Source organism: Sander vitreus, chromosome 15, assembly GCF_031162955.1.
Source record: "Sander vitreus isolate 19-12246 chromosome 15, sanVit1, whole genome shotgun sequence".
Lineage (NCBI taxonomy): Eukaryota > Metazoa > Chordata > Actinopteri > Perciformes > Percidae > Sander > Sander vitreus.
The window spans coordinates 3506975-3530327 of record NC_135869.1 but is presented as its reverse complement, the minus strand read 5'-3'; the positions used below and the strand labels follow the sequence as shown (position 1 = coordinate 3530327).

At 40.8% G+C, this 23353-nt stretch overlaps 1 protein-coding gene across 1 annotated transcript in view; it reads right to left on the bottom strand.

Annotated features, from left to right (window-relative positions):
• The window catches only part of LOC144529957 (carbonic anhydrase-related protein 10-like), a 117113-nt gene that overhangs the window by 47646 nt on the left and 46114 nt on the right, over positions 1-23353 (bottom strand). The window contains exon 3 of the mRNA XM_078269324.1: positions 14531-14673. Coding sequence (XP_078125450.1) covers positions 14531-14673 — 143 coding nt within the window. The remainder of the gene's footprint in view (positions 1-14530; positions 14674-23353) is intronic.

Sequence of the window (23353 nt, the reverse complement as noted above, 5' to 3'; positions counted from 1 at the left end):
AGAAAACTCATTTACAAGAAGCTAAAGCAACGAGAGATGCTGCCCTGGATAAATGTTGAGCGGCTACACTGACGTAGGCTACGTCAAGTACGTAGCCTAACTTTCTTTTTAGTAAGGCCGTGATAGGCTGTTGCAGTGTAGATTCCCATCAATCAAACAAAATCACACCATTGTTTCTTTATATTTTTTATGTTTCAATGATAAAGAATGCAACATTAATGCAACACAAAATTAGCAACTATGATAATATAAAATTAAAGTAATTTTTTTTAAGAGATCTGTGCCTCAAGTGGGGGGGCACAAGCATTTTTGGGGGCGGGCCCGGCCCCCTATGGTCCGCCCATAGCGACGGGTGTGTATATATATATATATATATATATATACATATATATTTAAATATATACATATATATATATATATATCCATACAAATTTTATGTGATAAGTCTCTTTTAATGTCTTGATCTCCCTGTAGCCTCACAACAACAAACTGTCTAAGTACACAGACTTATCAGAGAACCACGGGAAGCGCAAGTCCTCCTCTTCCATTGTGTTACTTGTGCTTATTTATTTTTTATTATTTATTGATTTTATTTTTTAAGTACTGAAATTTACCTGGATCATTTTTAATTTACGCTATTTCGTAATGAATTAATTAATTTGAATTTATTTTATTGATTGGATGAACTATAATTTGCCTAACGATGATTATTTTGTATTTCTGTCTGTCTGATTGAATGCTTGTGTTAAAAAATAAATCAGACGTTACTCAACAGTTACTCAGTAGGCTACTTGAGTAGTTTTTTCACCGAGCACTTTTTTACTCTTACTCAAGTAATTATTTGGATGACTACTTTTTACTTTTACTTGAGTCATATTATTCTGAAGTAACAGTACTTTTACTTGAGTAAAATTTTTGTCTACTTTACCCACCTCTGTATATGAGACATACATTATTATTTAAAACTAAGTATTTTTTAAGTCTAACAGCGAAAAACAAACCGCGCGCGGAAGTGCCGCGACTAGCCGCAAAGCGCCGTGAATCTGAGCTACTTTTATTCATGTTATCCAATCTGTCCGGCCACACTGGCTTCTACAGCAATCGTTTCTGCGTCTCCTATATTTCTTGTGTCAAGCCAAGTAGGTAATCACATACAGGAAGTCAACACCACAGCCTGATCCTTTACAAAATAAAAGAACATTTCAAAATAAAACACCCAGGTTTATGCTGATTTTGACTTCTCATCTGTGTCTCGTGAGATACGCGATCAGGGACATGAAGAGAAGTACGGACGGACGGACGGACACACACACACACACACACACACACACACACACACACACACACACACAAATGGGGGAGAGAGAGAGAGAGACGTTTCTGCAGTGTGGAGAGGAGAAGGATTGCTTTGTACCTGGCGTAGAGAAATGCGTGGTGTGGTATGAACAGCCAGATGCGCGATCGAGCACGAATCTACACTTCACGGCACTTCGTCGGCGGTGTGTTCAAGGCGTAAAAATTTTGGAGTGATTGCCCTAGTAGACTACCATTTATGTGCTTGCAAAAACTCATTTTCTACACTCAAAATGTTCCATTGGAGGCACCATAATAATGCTGATAAAGATGAGGATGAAGCGGCTACACTGACGTAGGCTAGTAAGGCCGTGATAATGTGATGAAAGCGTCCAGTGAGTGTCACTCTTGTCTTATATTGGAGAAATCTGGTAAGTCTACAATAAAAAAACTGCAGCCTTCACATGCAAATATTGTAATATTGCTCAGCACACAGACACACAGGCTACACTCTCAATTTCATATTTGCACTTACTGAGACACCAAATGTGTGAGCTCTTCTTAGTTTGTGCAGTACTTAAAATATGAGAGGCTGTGCGTCTGTTAGAATGTGTGAAAACAGTGAGGATTATTGTAAATATGTATGTATATGCGACCTGTGAGTTTCCAAGCAAGACAGAGATTTGCCGCTGACAGCGGGAGCCAAAACAGCCAATCTGCTGTGCAACAGCTTCTGAGAAAACTCATTTACAAGAAGCTAAAGCAACGAGAGATGCTGCCCTGGATAAATGGACAACACACAAGTGTAGGCTACACTACGCACACACACACACACACACACACAGTCAAAGGTGTCCAATTTTGTTTTTGACTCTATAACGTACACATACACCTACAAGCAATCCACAGTCGCACAAACACATGCGCTCGCATTTCGCGTCGATCTTTGATGTTTTTCTGTTGCATTTTCTCACACACAAACACAATCTCACCGTGCACAAGCTTTCAACCTCTCTCTCTCTCTCTCTCTCTCTCTCTCTCTCTCTCTCACTCTCTCTCTTAGCATACTCCCAAACACACACACACACACACACACACTCGCCAGGACAGATGGCAGTGCTATGTGCTCTCACTCAGCAGATGCACAAAAGCATTAATCATGAAAAAAGACTCAGACGGTTTAACTCTTACTACAGTCAGTGGCGGTGCGTGGCAAATTTTACAGAGGTAGCCAGTGAGCTTCAGTGTAGGCCTTCCGTTTTGTTTAATTTTCAGTTGTAGCTCAAAAGCAAGTTCAGTGAAGTCATTTTTTACAAGAAACTCAAGATTGCCATCCATTGTGTAAACTTTCCACTATAACTTACTGTTAGCTAGTCTCGCATTGCCAGACCTTCCTCCACAGCACTGCAGAGGAGGGGCCTGGCTAGTCCACACAGCATTCTGGGATGGGAAAAAAACATGCACATTTTGTCCCGAGCAGGGATAAGAATAATTCAGCAGATGCAGGGATATGTACAGACCAGAAAGGGGTGGATTAAACTACCCAAAGGTGCATGAAGATTTAGCTAGTTAAAATGAGTTTCACCTAGTATGTGGTTCAAATAATTAGACCACAAATGGAATTGCAGTGTGCATTTTCATGCAAATTAACACAAACTCCATGCAAATGTATTTCAATTAAGCTCTGGCACTGTTTCAGTAATCCAGATAATTCATTAGCCCACTCCATTGACATTCTCCAGTGGTTTGGATTAGCAGAGCTTTGGCTTCTGCTGACACTCGTCTGATCCCGTACCTCGTCTAAACCACACGTTTTTTTATTGTCATTGCGATATCAACTATATTTTTTGTGTTAGTTGAAAGAAAATATCAGTAGAAAACTGCACCTTATAATGTAACTGTCATTCTTTTTAGTGTTGCCTTTTTCTAGTACAGTTCTCGTTCAAAATGCCTGTTTGGAACTGGCCGATTGCTTGGCCTGTGCTATTCCTTTTTGTAGCATTCTCCAGAACCAAATTGTACCCCAAACTTATTAGCTATTTGTTGTATTTTAGTGGAATACAGAACGTAGCAAAAATGCAGAACTGAGTACACTTTATTATCTGTTTATTGATCGCAAGTAATATCATTACTGCGATATTTAACAACGTTATCACATATTTTCCTCATATCGTGCAGCCCTACTAGACTCTGTTCTCGCGGGGAGTTAATGGAGCTCACCTGTGGCACATATTAGCCCTCATCACAAAAGCAGGTCTCAGGGGAAAAAGGACAGGACCTTCTGAAGAGGTCATGGATGGGGCTAATGTTCTCTCTATACATATATACTAGGTTTGTGTGGCCTGTAGGACAGTGTAATGGCCAATTTATGCTCCTGCCGTAGATACGTACGTGAGTACGTGGAGATACGGACATGGGCGATTTTAGACCCTTTTTAGGGGGGCTCAAGCCCATTTCAGCCCCTTCAAATCTGAGATTTCTCAACGACAATCAGGCGAAAGAGACAAATGTAGCCATCTAGCTCCATAGAGTCCCATTAATTTTGCACTCGCCTGCAATCACCCCCAGTGGAACTCTGGTGGAACTGCAACCAAATTCGGTACAATGGGGCTGAATAGGGAGTGGAAAGGCTTTCCGTAGACCGGCTTTGGTAGTCCCCAGAGAAGAAGTTGGTAATTTCATGGCGCAGATTAGAACCCAAATTGAAACGTAAGAAACAAAAATTGCTGAATGTTGTGTGAAATTGGTTGTTATTACGGTGATTTAAAAAGTGTCAGGTTTAGTTCCATGGTAGTGTTACCTTAATAGTGTCAAAAAATGTTAGCTGACGTTGTTGTTCAGTAGCTAGCTCAGAGATTATCGGTTAATGAAATTACTGATTTAGCAGCCACTTTTACAAGGCACTGTATCCATGTCACATTGTCATTAGGGGCTGAGCCCCCCCTAAAGGTCTGATCCTAGAACAGGATACGGACCCTATGCCGTAGCCTGACGTGCACCTCTCAGAAATGTAACTCCACGTCGCGGCCATGCAGACCGCTACAACTGCAATTGGTCCGCTTGGCTTGGTAGCGTTGCATTTCCCCTAGTCTCGCTTTGCCAGACCTTCCTACACAGCGCTGAGGAGGACGGTCTGGCTAGAGCCACGGTGCCGCTGCAAAATAGCCTCGGGAAGGAACTTGTTTTGGTGGAACATGTGTACGTTCAAAAGTTGTTTTAGTCGTGCAACAGAAAACTCAGACTGGACAGATAGTCTAGCTAGCTGTCTGGATTTACCCTGCAGAGATCTGAGGAGCAGTTAACCATAGTCCTCAGAAATGGAACAGAGTTTAAAATTCCAACACAAAGAAAGCGGAAGGTAACGGACATCCAGCCGAAAAGAGGGACATCCAGTGGAATTTCCGCTGGAAACAGAGCAATCCCGGAAGTGGAACATCGTCGATATGGACTACATTTCCCGTTACTTATGTATGTCCGGGTTCTCCTTCTCATGAACAACATATCAAAGAGAGGGTTAACTTTTCCTACTACATTTCCCACCTTGGTCAGAAAGCACAGGTGAGACACTTTGTTTCTCTCCCTTTAGAGTCGGTACTCGCTCCGAAGCCAATCACCATCACTCTCTCACTCACTCTATCACGCACACACACACATGCCGGCCCTGCTATTCTCTTAAAGACATCGATGCACACACCAACGCACAAGTATAAACTTCAGGCCACTTACGTAGGCTACGGCGAAAGCTCTGCGTGTAGCCTCCACAGAAGCATACATCCCGCTTTAGCCACTAGCAAGGAAGTAAAGTGTGGTATTAGCATGTAACATAAGAAAGGACCCGTTTCAATTTAATGCTTGTGCTCTGAGTCTGATTTTAATTTCTATCGCCGCATTATGTCCTGAGTTTACAAAAAATAATTGACGATCGCAAATCAAAATGATACACTTAGCAACTAAGTCTAACTGCGTGTCAATCACTGCTCATGCACACGCATTCATTCTCCCTTGTGGTGGTGGGGCTTAGGAGACCGTTTTGGGCTTTAGCAGAAAGGGGGGATGGACTAAAAGTTGTCAATGTTAAAGTTTTTTGGCTAAGTCCTGGATCTTCGCAATCCTACCTACAGCACCTTTAAGAGATGAATAGGATGCTTTCCATTATAGTTGTTCTATTAGGAGTGTAATGATCCCTCCCTATATCTACCCTCGCCTACAATCTTTGAAATACTTAGGAGGGTGACACATTATGCAACAAACATGTTCAAATAAAATAAAAAAAGAATGAATTAATCTTCAGAAATGCAGTGTAATTTGTGAGAAAGTATGCAATGGGGACAATAGAAAATGTGATGGGAAAACTGGAAATGTGGTGAAGGAAATGGGAAATGTTTAAGGCAGAGTTGGAAATGTTATGGGGAAAACAGGGTTTGCCGAGGGGAAAATAGGAAATGTGGAAGGGAAATTGGGAAATGTTGCATGGGGAAAATTTGAACTAGATGAATGATTCAATTTGTATGTTTTTCATTATTCATGCTCTAGATTTAATATCACATTATACATATTTGCCTCCTCCCTTCTTGCAGAGCGTTCAAAAAGTGAGATTCAGTTTGAAGAAGATTTTTATGAAATGGTCATCATAGTATCATCATAGCTTTAATGCAAACAGTCCTTTCTCCTGTAGAATACTAAGGGATCTCAAGGATAACACAACATTGCCAAAACCCAAAGTAAGTAAGTAAGTAGAGTTTATTTATATAGCACTTTTCACGTATAAAATCACAAAGTGCTTCACAATAAAGTGGAATACAATAAAAAAAGACATAAGAATACAAGTATATCCATATATCTCAGAGCAAGATCAAAATAAAACCGTATTGAACCAAAGCTATCCGTAAAACTGTGAACATGACAAGACAAATGGCAGGAAGATCAGTAATGATAAATCGACAGCATGAGTTGTTTATTTGTGCGCACCAATTAGTTTTTTCTTTTCTTTCAATGACACCTTCTGGGCTCTGTATCAAAGGAATAACATAATATTTAATTTTTGTTTTTTTTACTCTTTTAATTATTTAGCTTACAATATTTTTCATGAGGGTTCTTTTATACTTTGGGCATGTCTGTCACATTTTCCCCTCTTAGGGTTTTGCTTGGTCAAAAAATACGCAAATTCCGAACAAACTTTTGTAGCTAGCGACCAAACGCATATTTAGCATATCTCGGCTAAACCGCCATCGCGCTTTGGGTTTCGCTTTCGCCGGCTCCGCGGGTCGTCGGGGGCGACTTGGACCCCGTCATAACTGCTTGCATTTGTAGTGTTTAATTATTTATTTTTTTACTACATTTAAATTTTTTAGCTAACAAATTTTTTCATTAGTGTTCTTTTAGACTCTGGGCATGTCTGTCACATTTTACTACATTTTATCAGTTTTAGGGCTCCATAGCGGGCTAAACCCTCAGATGCCGACATTTTGTAAGAGAGTATGTTTTCCTGTGCGGTGGAGTTATGCAGTCAGTATTTAAATATTCAACTGTTTCTGGACAGTTATGAAACACCTACAATCATTACATCTCAAATTTTAGCCAACAATGAACCTATTGTTTTTTTAGAAAACAATGCATCTGGATTTGGGGGACTCTGCACTAATTCTGGACACTTAAAGGTCCCATGACATGGTGCTCTTTGGATGCTATTATACAGACCTTAGTGGTCCCCTAATACTGTATCTGAAGTCTCTTTTATATAGGCCTTAGTGGTCCCCTAATACTGTATCTGAAGTCTCTTTTATATAGACCTTAGTGGTCCCCTAATACTGTATCTGAAGTCTCTTTTATATAGGCCTTAGTGGTCCCCTAATACTGTATCTGAAGTCTCTTTTATATAGACCTTAGTGGTCCTCTAATACTGTATCTGAAGTCTCTTTTATATAGACTTTAGTGGTCCCCTAATACTGTATCTGAAGTCTCTTTTATATAGACCTTAGTGGTCCTCTAATACTGTATCTGAAGTCTCTTTTATATAGACCTTAGCGGTCCCCTAATACTGTATCTGAAGTCTCTTTTATATAGACCTTAGTGGTCCTCTAATACTGTATCTGAAGTCTCTTTTATATAGACCTTAGCGGTCCCCTAATACTGTATCTGAAGTCTCTTTTATATAGGCCTTAGTGGTCCCCTAATACTGTATCTGAAGTCTCTTTTATATAGGCCTTAGTGGTCTCTAATACTGTATCTGAAGTCTCTTTTATATAGGCCTTAGTGGTCCCCTAATACTGTATCTTAAGTCTCTTTTATATAGACCTTAGTGGTCCCCTAATACTGTATCTGAAGTCTCTTTTATATAGGCCTTAGTGGTCCCCTAATACTGTATCTTAAGTCTCTTTTATATAGACCTTAGTGGTCCCCTAATACTGTATCTGAAGTCTCTTTTATATAGACCTTAGTGGTCCCCTAATACTGTATCTGAAGTCTCTTTTATATAGGCCTTAGTGGTCCCCTAATACTGTATCTGAAGTCTCTTTTATATAGACCTTAGTGGTCCCCTAATACTGTATCTGAAGTCTCTTTTATATAGACCTTAGTGGTCCCCTAATACTGTATCTGAAGTCTCTTTCCCGAAATTCAGCCTTGGTGCAGAATTACAGCCACTAGAGCCAGTCCCACAATGAGTTTTACTTAGGATGTGCCATTTCTGTGTCTGTAGCTATTGAGGAGGAGAGGGGGGGGCAAGGTGGAGAGTGGGGGTGTGGCCTTGACCAACTGCCACTTTGCTCGTTTGAAAGCCATAGTGGCTTTCCAACCGGAGGGATTTTTGCAGTTCTTAGAACTAAATGTTCCTAGAACACTTTTTTCGTTGTGTTCCGACAGGAAAAATTGGGGATTTTTAAGTTCCTCTGGCCGCAGTAGCGTACTTTTTTAGCTCCTACTTCAGAGCAGGGTCTTTTCCCTTTTCCCTTTTCCTAGGTGTACTTGATTGGTCAAACTTCAAAAAAAGTCACGCCCACTGCCAACTCGGAACTTGCAGTCAGAGCAACAACCAACAACGGGACATTTTTAACAATTTTCACCATCTTATTCATCATTAAATTCACTTCTGACAACGTTTTAGGCCAGAAATTAACTGTTTAGATTTTGAATATAGGCAGTCTTGCGAAAATTGATGCCGAATTGACAATTTGCTTCAAAGTTTTCGGAGTTGAGAAGCTCCATGAAGTGAGACGACAGCCAGCAAGCGCCTGCCCCGGCCTCTAGCTCGTCACTCGGCCAGTCTTGCTCAGACACCTCGCTGTGAACTGGAGGTCTCTCAGACCGCTCTCGTTAACAAGAGGCTTTTATGTCGCCGTTGACGGTTCGTTTGTTTAAATATCACAACACATGTCCATCATAAGATTAACGGGAACCTGTGGTTAACTGTCTTTTCGGAGTTAAACTCCACAAGCGTGTCCTGTGGCTCGCCGGCCGTCACACACACACACACACACACACAGACACACACACACACACACACACACACATCCACAGCGCAGCAGGCAGAGGCGGGGTCTGTTCCGAGTATAATAAAGCCCCGTCTGTGTTGAGCAAAACATTACGTGAATTACTACGAGAATGGACGGAATGCGGAACTCTGTGGCCTGATGCGGAGGTGCAGGCACTGCTGGCCATGTACAGCCTCCTCCATGCTGCTTTGTTGTTGTTGTATGTGGCGCTAACGTGTAGTGACGATGCTATAAAGACCGTTGCCATGCTTGCGTCACTCCCTTACCCCTCCTACCAGTCCCTATGGCCACTTGGCCAGTGGGAATGCAAACGGAAAAAAAGATTTTGGGGGAGAGTAGTTCTTAGAACGGCTTAGAAGTGTACTTTTCCTCTAAAAAGTACAAGTACTATCCGGTCGGAAAGCACCTCATGATGCCTCTCTCTCATGGGTGGGCCAAATTCTCAAAGCAGAGAAAGGGGAGGTAACCTTGCTCCTTATGAGCTCATAAGGAGCAAGATTCCAGATCAGCCCATCTGAGCTTTCATTTTCTCAAAGGCAGAGCAGGATACCCAGGGCTCGGTTTACACCTATCACCATTTCTAGCCACTGGGGGACCATAGGCAGTCTGAGGGAACTCATATTAATGTTAAAAAACCTCAAAGTGAAAATTTCATGCCATGCGACCTTTAAGGGAATATTAAATTGTGATAGCAAAACACCATATTGTCCCTCGCCAAGATCAAAGAAACCTGCCATTACTACATTTGAATAAAGACATGATGTGGTGAAATAATGATTCATGACTCATTTTCTTCTAAATCAAAGGAAAAGATGTCATTATGGTAAAATGTGCCACTAGTTTGAAGTCTAGCTCGTTTTCAGTGTGAATCATCAAATTATAGACTTTAACAGCTGTGGCAATTTGTAAGTACAGTGGGGCAAAAAAGTATTTAGTCAGCCACCAATTGTGCAAGTTCTCCCACTTAAAAAGATGAGAGAGGCCTGTAATTTTCATCATAGGTACACTTCAACTATGAGAGACAAAATGAGAAAAAAAAATCCAGAAAAATCACATTGTAGGATTTTTTAATGAATTTATTTGCAAATTATGGTGGAAAATAAGTATTTGGTCAATAACAAAAGTTCATCTCAGTACTGTGTTATATACCCTTTGTTGGCAATGACAGAGGTCAAACGTTTTCTGTAAGTCTTCACAAGGTTTTCACACACTGTTGCTGGTATTTTGGCCCATTCCTCCATGCAGATCTCCTCTAGAGCAGTGATGTTTTGGGGCTGTCGCTGGGCAACACAGACTTTCAACTCCCTCCAAAGATTTTCTATGGGGTTGAGATCTGGAGACTGGCTAGGCCACTGCAGGACCTTGAAATGCTTCTTACGAAGCCACTCCTTCGTTGCCCGGGAGGTGTGTTTGGGATCATTGTCATGCTGAAAGACCCAGCCACGTTTAATCTTCAATGCCCTTGCTGATGGAAGGAGGTTTTAACTCAAAATCTCACGATACATGACCCCATTCATTCTTTCCTTTACGCGGATCTGTCGTCCTGGTCCCTTTGCAGAAAAACAGCCCCAAAGCATGATGTTTCCACCCCCATGCTTCACAGTAGGTATGATGTTCTTTGGATGTAACTCAGCATTCTTTCCCCTCCAAACACGACGAGTTGAGTTTTTACCAAAACGTTCTATTTTGGTTTCATCTGACCATATGACATTCTCCCAATCCTCTTCTGGATCATCCAAATGCTCTCTAGCAAACTCCAGACGGGCCTGGACATGTACTGGCTTAAGCAGGGGGACACGTCTGGCACTGCAGGATTTGAGTCCCTGGCGGCGTAGTGTGTTACTGATGGTAGCTTTTGTTACTTTGGTCCCAGCTCTCTGCAGGTCAATCACTAGGTCCCCCAGTGGTTCTGGGATTTTTGCTCACTGTTCTTGTGATCATTTTGACCCCACGGGGTGAGATCTTGCGTGGATCGAGGGAGATTATTAGTGGTCTTGTATGTCTTCCATTTTCTTATAATTTCTCCCACAGTTGATTTCTTCACACCAAGCTGCTTACCTATTGCAGATTCAGTCTTCCCAGCCAGATGCAGGTCTACAATTTTGTTTCTGGTGACAGCTCTTTGGTCTTGGCCATAGTGGAGTTTGGAGTGTGACGGTTTGAGGTTGTGGACAGGTGTCTTTTATACTGATAACAAGTTCAAACAGGTACCATTAATACAGGTAACGAGTGGAGGACAGAGGAGCCTCTTTAAGAAGAAGTTACAGGTCTGTGACAGCCAGAAATATTGCTTGTTTGTAGGTGACCAAATACTTATTTTCCCGAGGAATTTGTAAATAAATTCATTAAAAATCCTACAATGTGATTTTCTGGATTTTTTTTCCTAATTTTGTCTCTCATAGGTGAAGTGTACCTATGATGAAAATTACAGGCCTCTCTCATCTTTTTAAGTGGGAGAACTTGCACAATTGGTGGCTGACTAAATACTTTTTTGCCCCACTGTACTTACAAATTGCCACAGTTGTTAAAGTCTATAATTTGATGATTCACACTGAAAACGAGCTAGACTTCAAACTAGTGGCACATTTTACCATAATGACATCTTTTCCTTTGATTTAGAAGAAAATTAGTCATGAATCATTATTTCACCACATCATGTCTTTATTCAAATGTTATTTTAATGAATATTTTGACAGTGAAAAAGTGAAAACTAAGGCTGTAGATGTAAATAATGATAGATTTTTCTTACTGTTTAAGCAGAAAATGCATTGCAAGATGACTTATTATTAGAAGAAGATAATCCTATATGTATCGCAAGGGAACAAAAGAATTCCAACTGTGACCTTTTGGTAGGCTCTGTAGTTGTCTGTGCCGAAATATATTATGTCATAACTCCTTTCAGTGATGAATAATTTGATTTTGAGTATTAAACTGGCTAAAATTTTCAACAAAATCATTACTTTCTGCTCTGCCCCAGCAGACAGAAGCTTATGATAAGAAGATAATGAATTCTCAGTATCAAAGGATTCAATCCACCTAGTCTCGCATTGCCAGACCTATCTCCACAGCGCTGTGAAGGAAGGTCTGGCCCTTTCACACATACATTCTGGGATAGGAGAAAAAACGCTCTGGGTCATTTGCATTTCTTTGAACCAATCACAATCGTCTTGGGCAGCACTAAGCTCCGCACACAGTGAGGGTGGCTCTTCAAAATATTCTTGGAAGGAACTTGTTTTGGTGGAACTTTTGCACACCGCAAAAGAAAACGCCACATACTATATTAAATGAAGTTAACTGTTCACGCAATACAGTAACGGGAGCTATTTAAATTAGCTGGATACATTGTTAAACCTCATTTGCTCTTACCAGTGTATCGGCGTGTGTATTTTGTCCATAGCAAATCCCCGCCAATCGATCCCAAAACGTCACAGTTGGAGAGGAAATGCCATGAACATATTCTTTGTAAGTCTTTACAATCATTCCCAAGCAGACCTGCCTTATTGCACGATCCAAATTTTCTTCAAAATTTAATTTTCAGCTTGGTAGCTCCGAGTTTCCAGTTGCTGTTCTTCGAATCGACCGGAGTTCAGAATGCAACACAAAGAAAGCGTAAGGTGAGGGACATCCGGCGGAACTTCCGGTGACGCACAAACTATCCGGTAAATGAATCGTCGTTGAATACAATCCAGCCAATTTAAATTATGATCACGCTTTTGATTTTTATTCAGGACACTTGTTATGTTATGTAGTTGTTATGTAACTTTACTGTATATCAGTTTTGCTATCTAGGATATGTAAACTTTGAACCTCCACATCCCAAAACCACTCACATACAGTAGAACCTTATGATTTCAAGGTCCAGGACATGTCAATAAAAGTGTATTTGTGATTAGGGCTTGTCGTTGACTTTTTCAGCAGTAGCCAGTTCCCCCTTCTTTGAGCTGAAAATACCGCTGAACTCACTTCATCTACTGTACATATGTCAAATAACTTGAATACATTACTTATGATCATGAATCCAGGATGCAATGTGCAACATCAGCTAAAGGTGTGTAATGGGGATTCAGGGTGCTTTAGAGAGGATTGTCCCTGTAAAGATTAACTGTGATTGCTGTGTAAAGAGCTAAAATTGTAATGCCTCCTGAGCCTAGTAAGTCAAATGCAGCTGGGAATTGTAAAGCCTTTAGATATGGATGAAAGGCTCACGTCAAACAGAAGTTTCTCTGTGTCTCGATTTAGAGAATGTGTCCTGTTTTGCTCCCAGCAGTGATGAAATAAAAGTTCTGTGTAACTTTTTCATTTAGGCCTATTAATTGCTTTGTATTTCCAATGGGTAAACAAATTTGAAAGTAACTTAAAAACTGAGACTTTCCCCAACCTTCTCGGTTGCCTTGTGTGGACTGATTTATATATGAAGGATGTGATGTTTGTGCACGGTCCCAAGGCAAGGTACTCGGGACTAGCGCTCAATACTTTTCAGGCACTGACCAAATTGCCTCTATAGTATCGAAGTATATAGTATCGAAAAATGCCTTGTCATTCAATACCCAATTTCAATGCCTAAGGAGGAATCTCATCAGTGTCAGTGAGCCAATCAGCATGCAGGAAAAACTTTACGTTACCACAGAGACAGGGCTCACGTAGTAAGAGACAAAAGCTTTTATGCCGTAATGTTGTAATTTATTTTTTGATAAAATGGATTTTATAAAATTGGTATCGAAAAAGTATCATTCCGGAACCGTTATCGAGGTCACAGTATCGGTATTGATATCGAAAGCCCCAAATGTTTTCTCAAAAGCCCCGAATCTTTGAGGGTTTTGAAATCAACTTCAACTTTATGTTTTCGTTCAGTCTCTCGAATGCTGTTTACGCCAAATTCCTAACCTACCTACTGCACATTATTTGCTTCTTTTTTGCCAACTCCAGTCTGCGCCTGAGTTCTGTCCCCCATTCCCGACATAATCATTCTATACATAAACATCAATCTACTGTGTATGTGCACTCTTTGTTGGAAAGCAAGGACCTACATTCCGGTCAATGATAATAAAATGTAATTGAACTGAATTGAATTTGTTTGTGTTGTGGTTTCAGAATGAAGAGAACAGTTGGACACAAAACAGGATGCAGGCTCTACAGGATGTTTCCTATTGTTGGCAACTACCATGTTTTTCCCAAATGATGTACATTTGTTAAAGAAAGCCTCTATTATCAGATGGCTTGAAAAGTAGTGCACATAGCTGCTGTGAATGGAGCATGCCCCCCCCCCCTTAGATTTATGAGTTGATGAGTTCTGTCTCCAATCATCAGCCTGCAATTCATGGGTCGGTGTCTCTTAAAGGTGACATATTATGCTTTTCCGTATTTTCTGTCATATCTACCATGTTATAATTTCGGATTTGGCCAAAACTGAGGTAAACGTATTTCGTAGAAATCCCCATAAGCTAAAATGTTCAAATTTCCCACTGTTCTGAACGTTTTTCTACTCTCGGCTCTGTGTCACATCACACAGAGCCGGCCTTCTATCATTGGTCATCTGCTCCAGCCAGACAGGAAATGCTGGAGTGTTTTTTTTAAGCTACTGCTGTGTTAACATTGTCCCATGTAGCTACATACTAACAGCAGTAAAAGATGTCATCTTGGCTGCCAATGTTGTTAAATTCTCCCCAATTCCGGGTCACATCGCTTCTGAAACATTTCCGGTTATGTCGATTTTTGACTGTAGAAAGTGCTGCTATATTCTCCCTTACCTTGCGTCCTCCTGTGTTGAGCCTCAGAGGGGTCAGGTACGGGTCAAAGATCATGTGACTGGTCTCGATGTCGATGGGTGACTGCCTCTTCCCTATGGCGCACAGGTTCCAGGCGGAGTGCACCAGACCCCAGAAGGACGGGACTGGTGGTGGGTGGGAGGAAGGTGAGGAGAAAGAGAGTGGGACAAAAAGAGAGAGCAGCTGTGATTATAGTACGTCATTTCCACGCTTCCCATTTATTTCTGTGGGAGTTGAAATCCAGGCTACTCTATGCAAATGAGGAGCGGCTGGCTCAGCTCGGCGCCTCTCAAAAGCTTACGAGAAGCTTTGAAACTGACCCTTTTCCCATTTCTTGCATTAAATGTTTTCAGAAACAAATTTCAGTGAACTATTTTCCGTAAAATAAGAGAACGTTTTCCAAATGAGCCACCATTATGGTCTGTTTTGAAATCAGGGAGCAGACAGCCCCACATCACGTGACACGTTTGTCCAATCAGGTGCAGCCATGGCGGTTGTAGAAGGGTGTAGCCTGGTTTTTTTGCTTGTCGGTGGTCAATTCAATTCAATTACATTCAATTCAATTTATAGTGTCAAATCACAACAGAAGTTATCTCAGGACACTTTACAGATTAGATTAGAGAGTAGAGCTAGGCCTTTTTACAGGCAGAAACCTCTGACAGACCCAGACTCTTGGTGGGCGGCATCTGCCGCTGTCGGTTGGGACACAGTCAGTGGAAAGAAACCGATAACTGCTAGTGGAGAGGTCATTAGCGTGCAATGTTCGGAAGCGGAGCGACTGACACGTACTATTAGGGTGTTTTCACACCTGTAGTTTGTTTGCTTTGGTCTGAATCAGTACTGCACTAAAATCCTCACATTTTAGAAACTGGAAACGATCCAAACAGTTCTGTCAATCAACTAAGTGTTTAATCTGCTAATCATTTCAGCTGGACTTGTAGGCCATTATATTGTTGGGTAGTTTCATTTAAAATAAAAAACATCGTATTTTATAAACTACATGTGTTTTGTCTGCAAAAATCTTAATTTGTAAAGTAAGTAAAGCTGTCAGATGAATGTAGTGGAGTAAAATGTACAATATTTCTTTCTGAAATGTAGCGGAATAGAAGTAGAAAGTAGCAGGAAAAGACTCAAGTACAGTACACGTCCTCGAATTTGTCCTTAAAACTACATTACTTGAGTATGCAGTGTGTACTTAGTTACATTCCACCACTGATAAAAGGTGACCGTTATGCGGTGACGTCATGGGCTTGAGCACTCCATAAGTTCAGACCATAAAAACAGAGAGAAGGTGAGTAGACAAACTTCATTATAAAGGAACAGGAGAAATGGGGAGTTGGGGTGGGTTTGAATTTACACATGGCTTCACTAAAATCTCACTAAAATTAGAACTATCATTAAAGTCTCTACGTTAGTAAAACTAAGGAGGAGGAACTGACTTTATTAAAGTCTGTCTAAAAGTTATCCCACTAGTTTTTATTGCTCATAATCTGCAGCAGGGTCTGCCAACCTTTTTGTCTTGTGTGTCTTTTAAATGAAGAAATGTCTTACATATACATATATATATATATATATATATATATATATATATATATATATATATATGACCAGTACATTACATCTCTACTTGTTATATACAAGGTTAATGATCTTTGTCCCAGTTCAAATTAGGGATAGGCAATATAACTATATTTATCGACATTGATATATGAGACTAGATATCGTCTTACATTTCTGATATCGTAATATGAAGTGTTGTCTTTTTCTGGTTTTACAGGCTGCATTACAGTAAAGTGATGTGATTTTCTCAACTTACCAGACTTACTAGCTGTTCTATTATTTGCCTTTACCCACTTAGTCGTTGTATCCAAATTATTGGTGATTATTTATCAAAACTCTCATTGTGTTAATATTTTGTAAAAGCGCCAATAGTCAACCCTACAATATCGCCGCAATATCGACGTTGAGGTGGAAAATATCGTGATATTTGGGTAGTATTTGAACTTGTCATTTACAATGGGGACCCTGGAATGAAATTTTATCTTTATTTTGATTATTTTTGGGGCTTTTTTGCCTTTAATTGATACAACAGCTGTACACAGGATAGGGGGAAAGAGAGAAGGTGGACGACATGCAGCAAAGGGCCACGGGTTGGGATCAAACCCGGGCCACTGCGATAAGGACTAAGCCACGTGGGGCGCACGCTCTACCAGGTGAGCTACCAAAGCGCCCTAGCATCGCTTTTTAAAAAGCAAATTTGTTAAAAATGTTCTAAAAGAATAGAACACAGAAAACACCGATATATAGAATTTGATGTGCAGAAATCTTTGAACACGGGCAAAAATCTTGCTGAAAACACATCTGGGCTGTTACAGTCCACGGGTCAATAGATGAATTCAAATGCATTCATGTATAATTGATGTGAACGCGCACATTTAAAGAGATTACTGCCACAAACAAAAGACACAAAAGAGGAGGGAAGACTTAATCATGCCTTGATGTTTGCTGAGTCAGCAGCAGCGGTGGAAGAAGTAATCAGATCCTTTACTCAAGTAAAAGTACTACACTGTAAAAATACTCTGTTACAAAAGTCCTGCATTAAAAATGTTACTTAGGTAAAACTATGTAAGTATCATCAGAAAAAAGGAACTTCAAATATTAAAAGTACCCTGAAGAAACTGGAAACGATCCAATACAGTTCTATCAATCAACTAAGTGTTTAATGGTCTATTTATTTCAGCTGGACTTGTAGGCCGTTATATTGTTATATATAGTTTAATTTATAACATTTTTTTTTTTTTTTTTTTAAACATGTGTTTTGTGTGCAACGATCTTAATTTCTAGTAACTAAAGCTGTCAGATTATGTGGTGGAGTAAATATAGTAGTATATTTCTCTCTGAAATGTAGCGGAATAGAAGTAGAAAGTAGCATGAAAAGAAAAGACTCAAGTAAAGTACAAGTACCTAAAATTTCACTTAAGTACAGTACTTGAGTAAATGTACTTAGTTACATTCCACCACTGGTTAGCAGGGATAGCATTACATGAGAAAAGGTTAATCTACAGGAGAATAAATATTTAAAAGCAATTCAGAATGCCTGAGAGCGTTACTGTACTATATTCCATTATGTTTTTATATTTTGTCACCTGCTGCATGTGCTTTACATAAAGAAAGACATTTCCACCATAAATTTAACGCTAAATATTTTCTAGGGGAGGACCCCAACATATGTTTACCTCCAAATCTTAAAATGACATCTGCGCTCATGCATGGATGACTGTAACTTGTGCATCGCTGTGCATTTTATGATGAGTAGACCAGTTTTTATATTTTCTATTGCAATTGATGCGATTCTTTTCCCGACCTGCTGCAATTATCTTCTCTGACCTCATAGCGATCCCACCATTGAATATAAAAATGTTTTTTCTCATCCAAGACCTCACGTTCCCACCACTTTCTAACACAAAGTGACGCCCCTGGCTGACAGTATGAAGTATTTCACATGAATAAAGCAATACTTTAGGGAGAGATAAAAGAAACAATTTTCTGCAACAGATATCTGTTCTTTATCCTTTCAATTATCTTGTGACCCCTCAGACAGTAAGTGTATAACAAAAGTATCCAAATTGAGACGCAGCATGGCCCACAGTTTCTAGTAAAGCGTCTTTAATGTAATTGCTCAAACAGGCTTACAGTCTGCCACTAGGAAGCAGGCTGAACATACAGTAGATGTAGTGTTAAGGGAGGCAGCTCCAGCGGTGCATTCAGACCAAAAAAAGGGATCTGTCGATTTTTCGTAGGGTTGTGCGACTGTGGGAGTGTCACTGAAACGGCCCATTTGTGTCATGTCCTGTTCTGTTCTTTAACCCCCCCAAGGTAGCACAAATAGACTTTATTTTTCACAATTATTGTTTTCCGTTAGATCGTTTATAGATCTCTACATTTCTGAATGCGCTTGAAGGCAGCTATATTTCACAGGGGAGAAAGAAAAGAGATGAGCGAGACACAGCGAGTGCTTTGTTGTTGCAGGAAATATTCAGCTATTTCACAAACTCCCGGGCAGTTCAGTGCTTGTGTTTCGTTTTTGTCATATCTGTCATATCTACAATGTTATAATGATGGATATTCATTTTAAACGTGGCCAAAACTTGAGGTAAACTTATATTAGACAAATCATTGTGAGCTAAAACGTTCAGATTTCCAATGGTTCTGAACGCTCTGGTTTCAACAGTTTTTTCTAATCTCGGCTAAGTGTTACGCAACTCTAAGCTGGCCTGCTATGATTGGTCATCTGCTCCAAGTAGGCAGGACTGGAGTGTTTTTTTAAAGCCACTGCTATTAACATTGTCCCATGTAACTAAATGCTAACTGCAGTAAGCAATGTCACCTTGCTGCTTTTTTCCACTACAATCTAACGTTAGCATACTGCTAACTATTAAGCAGCTACATGCTAACGCGACATAGCTGTAATCTTGGCCAATGCTGGTAATTTCTCCTCAAATTCCAGTCACATTACTGCTTGGACATGTCCGGTTTTGTAATATTTGGTTTAGAAGCCTTTATTGGTGATTTTTCATGGTACAAAGTCCTGCTATATACTCCGTTGCAGTAGCTCCAGCTTCAACTAGTGAAACACGGAGCTCCAGAGTTTCCAGGAAGCACGCTGGTCAATCAGAGCAGACTGGGCTTTTTCAGGAAGAGGGATTAAAGAGACAGGCACTACAGATTCACCTCTCATAAAGAGGGTGAATACAGGTGCTGCAGCCATGGGCAGTCTGAGAAAAATGAAGTGTTTTTTTTAACATTAAAGCATGTAAACTGCAAGAACTAAGAAAATAGATCATATTTCTCCTGTATTAGCTTCTCTGCATTGGCTTCCTGTAAAATCCAGGATTGAATTTAAAATCCTTCTCCTGACCTACAAAGCTCTAAATGGTCAAGCACCATCATATCTTGATGAGCTCATAGTACCTTATTGTCCCACTAGAGCACTGTGTTACTTGTGGTTCCTAGAGTCTCTAAAAGTAGAATGGGAGTCAGAGCCTTCAGCTATCAGAATCCTCTCCTGTGGAACCAGCTCCCAGTCTGGGTTCGGGAGGCAGACACCATCACCACATTTAAGAGTAAACTTAAAACTCTCGTCTTTGATAAAGCTTATAGTTAGGGAGTGAGGAATTGCAGCGTTCACCTAGACCGGCGGGGGAGGGTGTATAGCAAAAGACACGGCACCCCTCTTCTCTTCTTCTCTTCATACTCGTCAGATTCATCTATCAACCCTTATAGAATTGGCTCAGGTTTGCCTTGCACCAGCTCTTAATTATGCTGTTATAGTTTTAGACTGCAGGGGGACTTCCTTTAACACACTGAACTCCTCTCTCCTCTCTCTTTCCATCTGTGTGCATCCATGTCCCAGAAATGTTGGCTACTAACCTAGCTCTGGGGAGCTTATTCCCCGGAGTCCTTATGTTTTTTTTTGCTCAGCAGTTTTCCTTGGATCAGGGTGTTACCTAAATCATGGTTGCAGCTGTTGCCGTGGTCCTGCTCCACGCCCTGCTACACCCTCCTACGCTCTGCTACGTCCTGCTACACCATGTAACGCCCTGCAGTGCCCTGCTACACCATGAACTACTACAACTACTATTGTGACTATTATTGCCACTGTTCATCACACCACCAACCGGCACCGTCAGACACCGCCTACCAAGAGCCTGGGTCTGTCCGAGGTTTCTCCCTAAAAGGAAGTTTTTCCTCGCCACTGTCGCACTAAATGCTTGCTCTTGGGGGAATTACTAGAATTGTTGGGTCTTTGTAAATTATAGTGTGGTCTAGACCTACTCTATCTGTAAAGTGTCTTGAGATAACTCTTGTTATGATTTTATACTATAAATAAAATTGAATTGAATTGAATTAAACATGTTCTAGCACAAACACAAAATGCAAGTATAATCCTGAAAATGCTATATGATAGTTGCCCTTTTAAAAAAACTTTCTTGTGGCAGCAATAGAGGCTGTGATGTTTCTTGTTTCCTGTATGGGACACTCACACCGCCTCAAAACTATAGCTCTAAACACACTGACAAGTCTGATCTCCGGTTACGTGACTGGCCACCGCAGCGTGACGAGGGGTTGCGTTTCTCACCCGCTGCGGTTTTTTGCGCGTCCCCCACCGTGGCAACCCCCGCTGCAGCCTAAACACACTACCCCGATTCAAATAAATGGAAAGACCTGCGTTTTTGCTGCACCGTCTGACTGCCGACTCAGGCTGTGTGAGTAGCAGAGTATATAAGTATGTAGCAGATAACAGGAAGGAGTGGGAAAGTGGCTGGTATTTGTGCACTGGGGTTTGTACAGTAGTTGACACTGCGACAAACAGTTAGACATCCAACCCCTTTGAGGCAAATCTGTGATTTGTGGTATTGGGCTATGTAAATACAATTGACAGGACTTAGATAAGTCCACACACAGAGCCTTGGATGACCTTACTAAACCCACTGTCATTTTGACACACACACACACACACACACACACACACACACACACACACACAGCATAGAGGGCTTATCACAGCTAAACTGCCATAATGCTTGTCAGAGACAGGATTAACAACAACTTGCAGTGCAAAACAGCTGTCATCATATGATACAAAAAACTCATCAATGGTAGTCAGTGAGTATATTTACATGCACACTAATATTCCACTATTATTCCGAATATTGCAATATACGGGTCACGTAACAGCATATTCCGTTGGGATATTCTGAAAAAGGCCTTTTTCCAAGTTTAACATTTTCCAGTTAAGACATGTGGGGTATTATTCTGGTCTTAGAAGCATTCTTTGGATATGTATACTGCGCATTTGGAACATGCGCCTTAATCAGGGTTTTTAACTGTAGTTTGTGACCGTTTATGGCCTGCTTATGCTTACGGTCAGCTCTGTGCGTTGCTATTGTTGTTGTACACAAACCAACCAGTTTGCAAGGCTACATGCCAAAAAGAAAAGCCCATATTTCTGGTTGGATGGAGAAACACAGCTACTTTTAAACATTATAAAATATCTGGATATCAACAGGTTTTTGGATATGCACAAACATTGCAGCACCGACCTTTCTATCCTACTTTGCACAGCTGCATGTACACAGAATTATTAGCGGAATATTCACTTTCATTAGCCATGTAAACAGCTTAGTCAGAATATTGTCTTTTTCTGAACAAGGACAAAAACTGGAATATTAAGTGCAATATTAAGTTTACTCTTTTACGCTGTACTCACATCCCTCTCTCTCACTTTTCCTCCATCTATCTCTCATTCTCTCATGCTCTATCCATTTATCCATCCCTCTCAGACAGTATTCAGTGGAGGAGTGGAGTGCCAGATGTGGCAGCCCTGACCTGCAGAGTGCAATCCTAACCCCTGCTTGGCATGTCATCACATTGTTATATCACCCAGCTGTGTGCGTGGGTGCGTGTGTGTGCATACGTGTTTGTGTATGACAGACAGGCTGTATGTCAGGAGGTGTATGTAGAAACAAACATTTTAGGGCTAAAAATTTAAAAATCTAAATGTGTATACATCATGGAAGTATTATAAGAACTTTCAAACAGCAATTAAGGGCGTGGCCCCATTCATTCCTTTGAAAGTTTCCCAGTGGCGCATGAAGCCATCATGTAGCCAAAATGATTCTAGGCGCACTAGAGACCTCTGCTGACCGAGCTGGCTACTTCCGGTTTAGCGCTCAGGTAACTTGAATGGGGAACAATTGGTATGGTATCCTACAAAAAAAGATAGGCTAGTCACATGACGACGAGTATGACAGTTAAGTTTAGCGGTCTTTACAGTTAAAGTTAGTCAAGAAAAGGTTTGAGTTTGTATTTTGGATTAAAACACTAGTCCCCTTAAAGCTTTAGTGCGGGCCCTTAGGTGGCAGCCGCCACATTCCTTGGCTTGGCAGCACTGGGCCAATTCATTTCTTGAAATTGTGCTGATGGAGTGGTCCGTTGCAGGTACGCACGGGGCCAGCCATAAGACTCTGCAGGCATGGGAGGCAGCACAGAAGTTAGTTAAAGAAAGGGTGCAGCATGGCCGTCCTTGATCTTTCTGTTATATTTTTATTGGGGGGAGAGATCCTGGGTGGGAGGATTATAGGGAGTCGCCTTGGGGGGGGGGGGTGTGGGGTGGTATAGGGGTTCTAATATTGTTGCCTTCCTAAGGATGTACAAAGGACTTTATTTCTGTTACATTGCTGGGTTGAAAAAAAACTGTGTATATGATGTGATTATATATATATTGTACATTTTTCAATAAAAAACTGATCACAAAAAAAAAAAAAACGTTCAATAAAACTTTTTCATATTATTGAACATCCGTTATATTCAAGCCATTGCCAAATGAGTTGCTACAAAGCTAATTAAGACTCCCAGCTCCACATAACTCTCTCTGTATTTCTCAGTATGGCTATGTTCAGAAGATTGTGGTGTCCGGTGACTTTCGCACGCAGAAACTCAAGTGAAGATAATTACCCTATTCTGAAGAGTCCATCATGTTTTTTTAATCCTCCATGTCCTCCTTGGCTACTAGCAACTTTGTGAAGGAGGGCTGAGGGCTGTGCGCGATCACAGAAGGCTTGTATCATGTGGCTGCGCAGACAGTGTTGTTGTCATTACTTAGAATTCCTCATGGGGGCGACAGAAACTACACACTTTAGCTTTAAGTAGTACTCCCAGGAGACAACGTGTTTCCTGGGTGAAAGTCTTGTGTTTTCCCCGGAACACAAACTCCGCTCCCCAGCTTGAAAGCCCTGTGTTTTA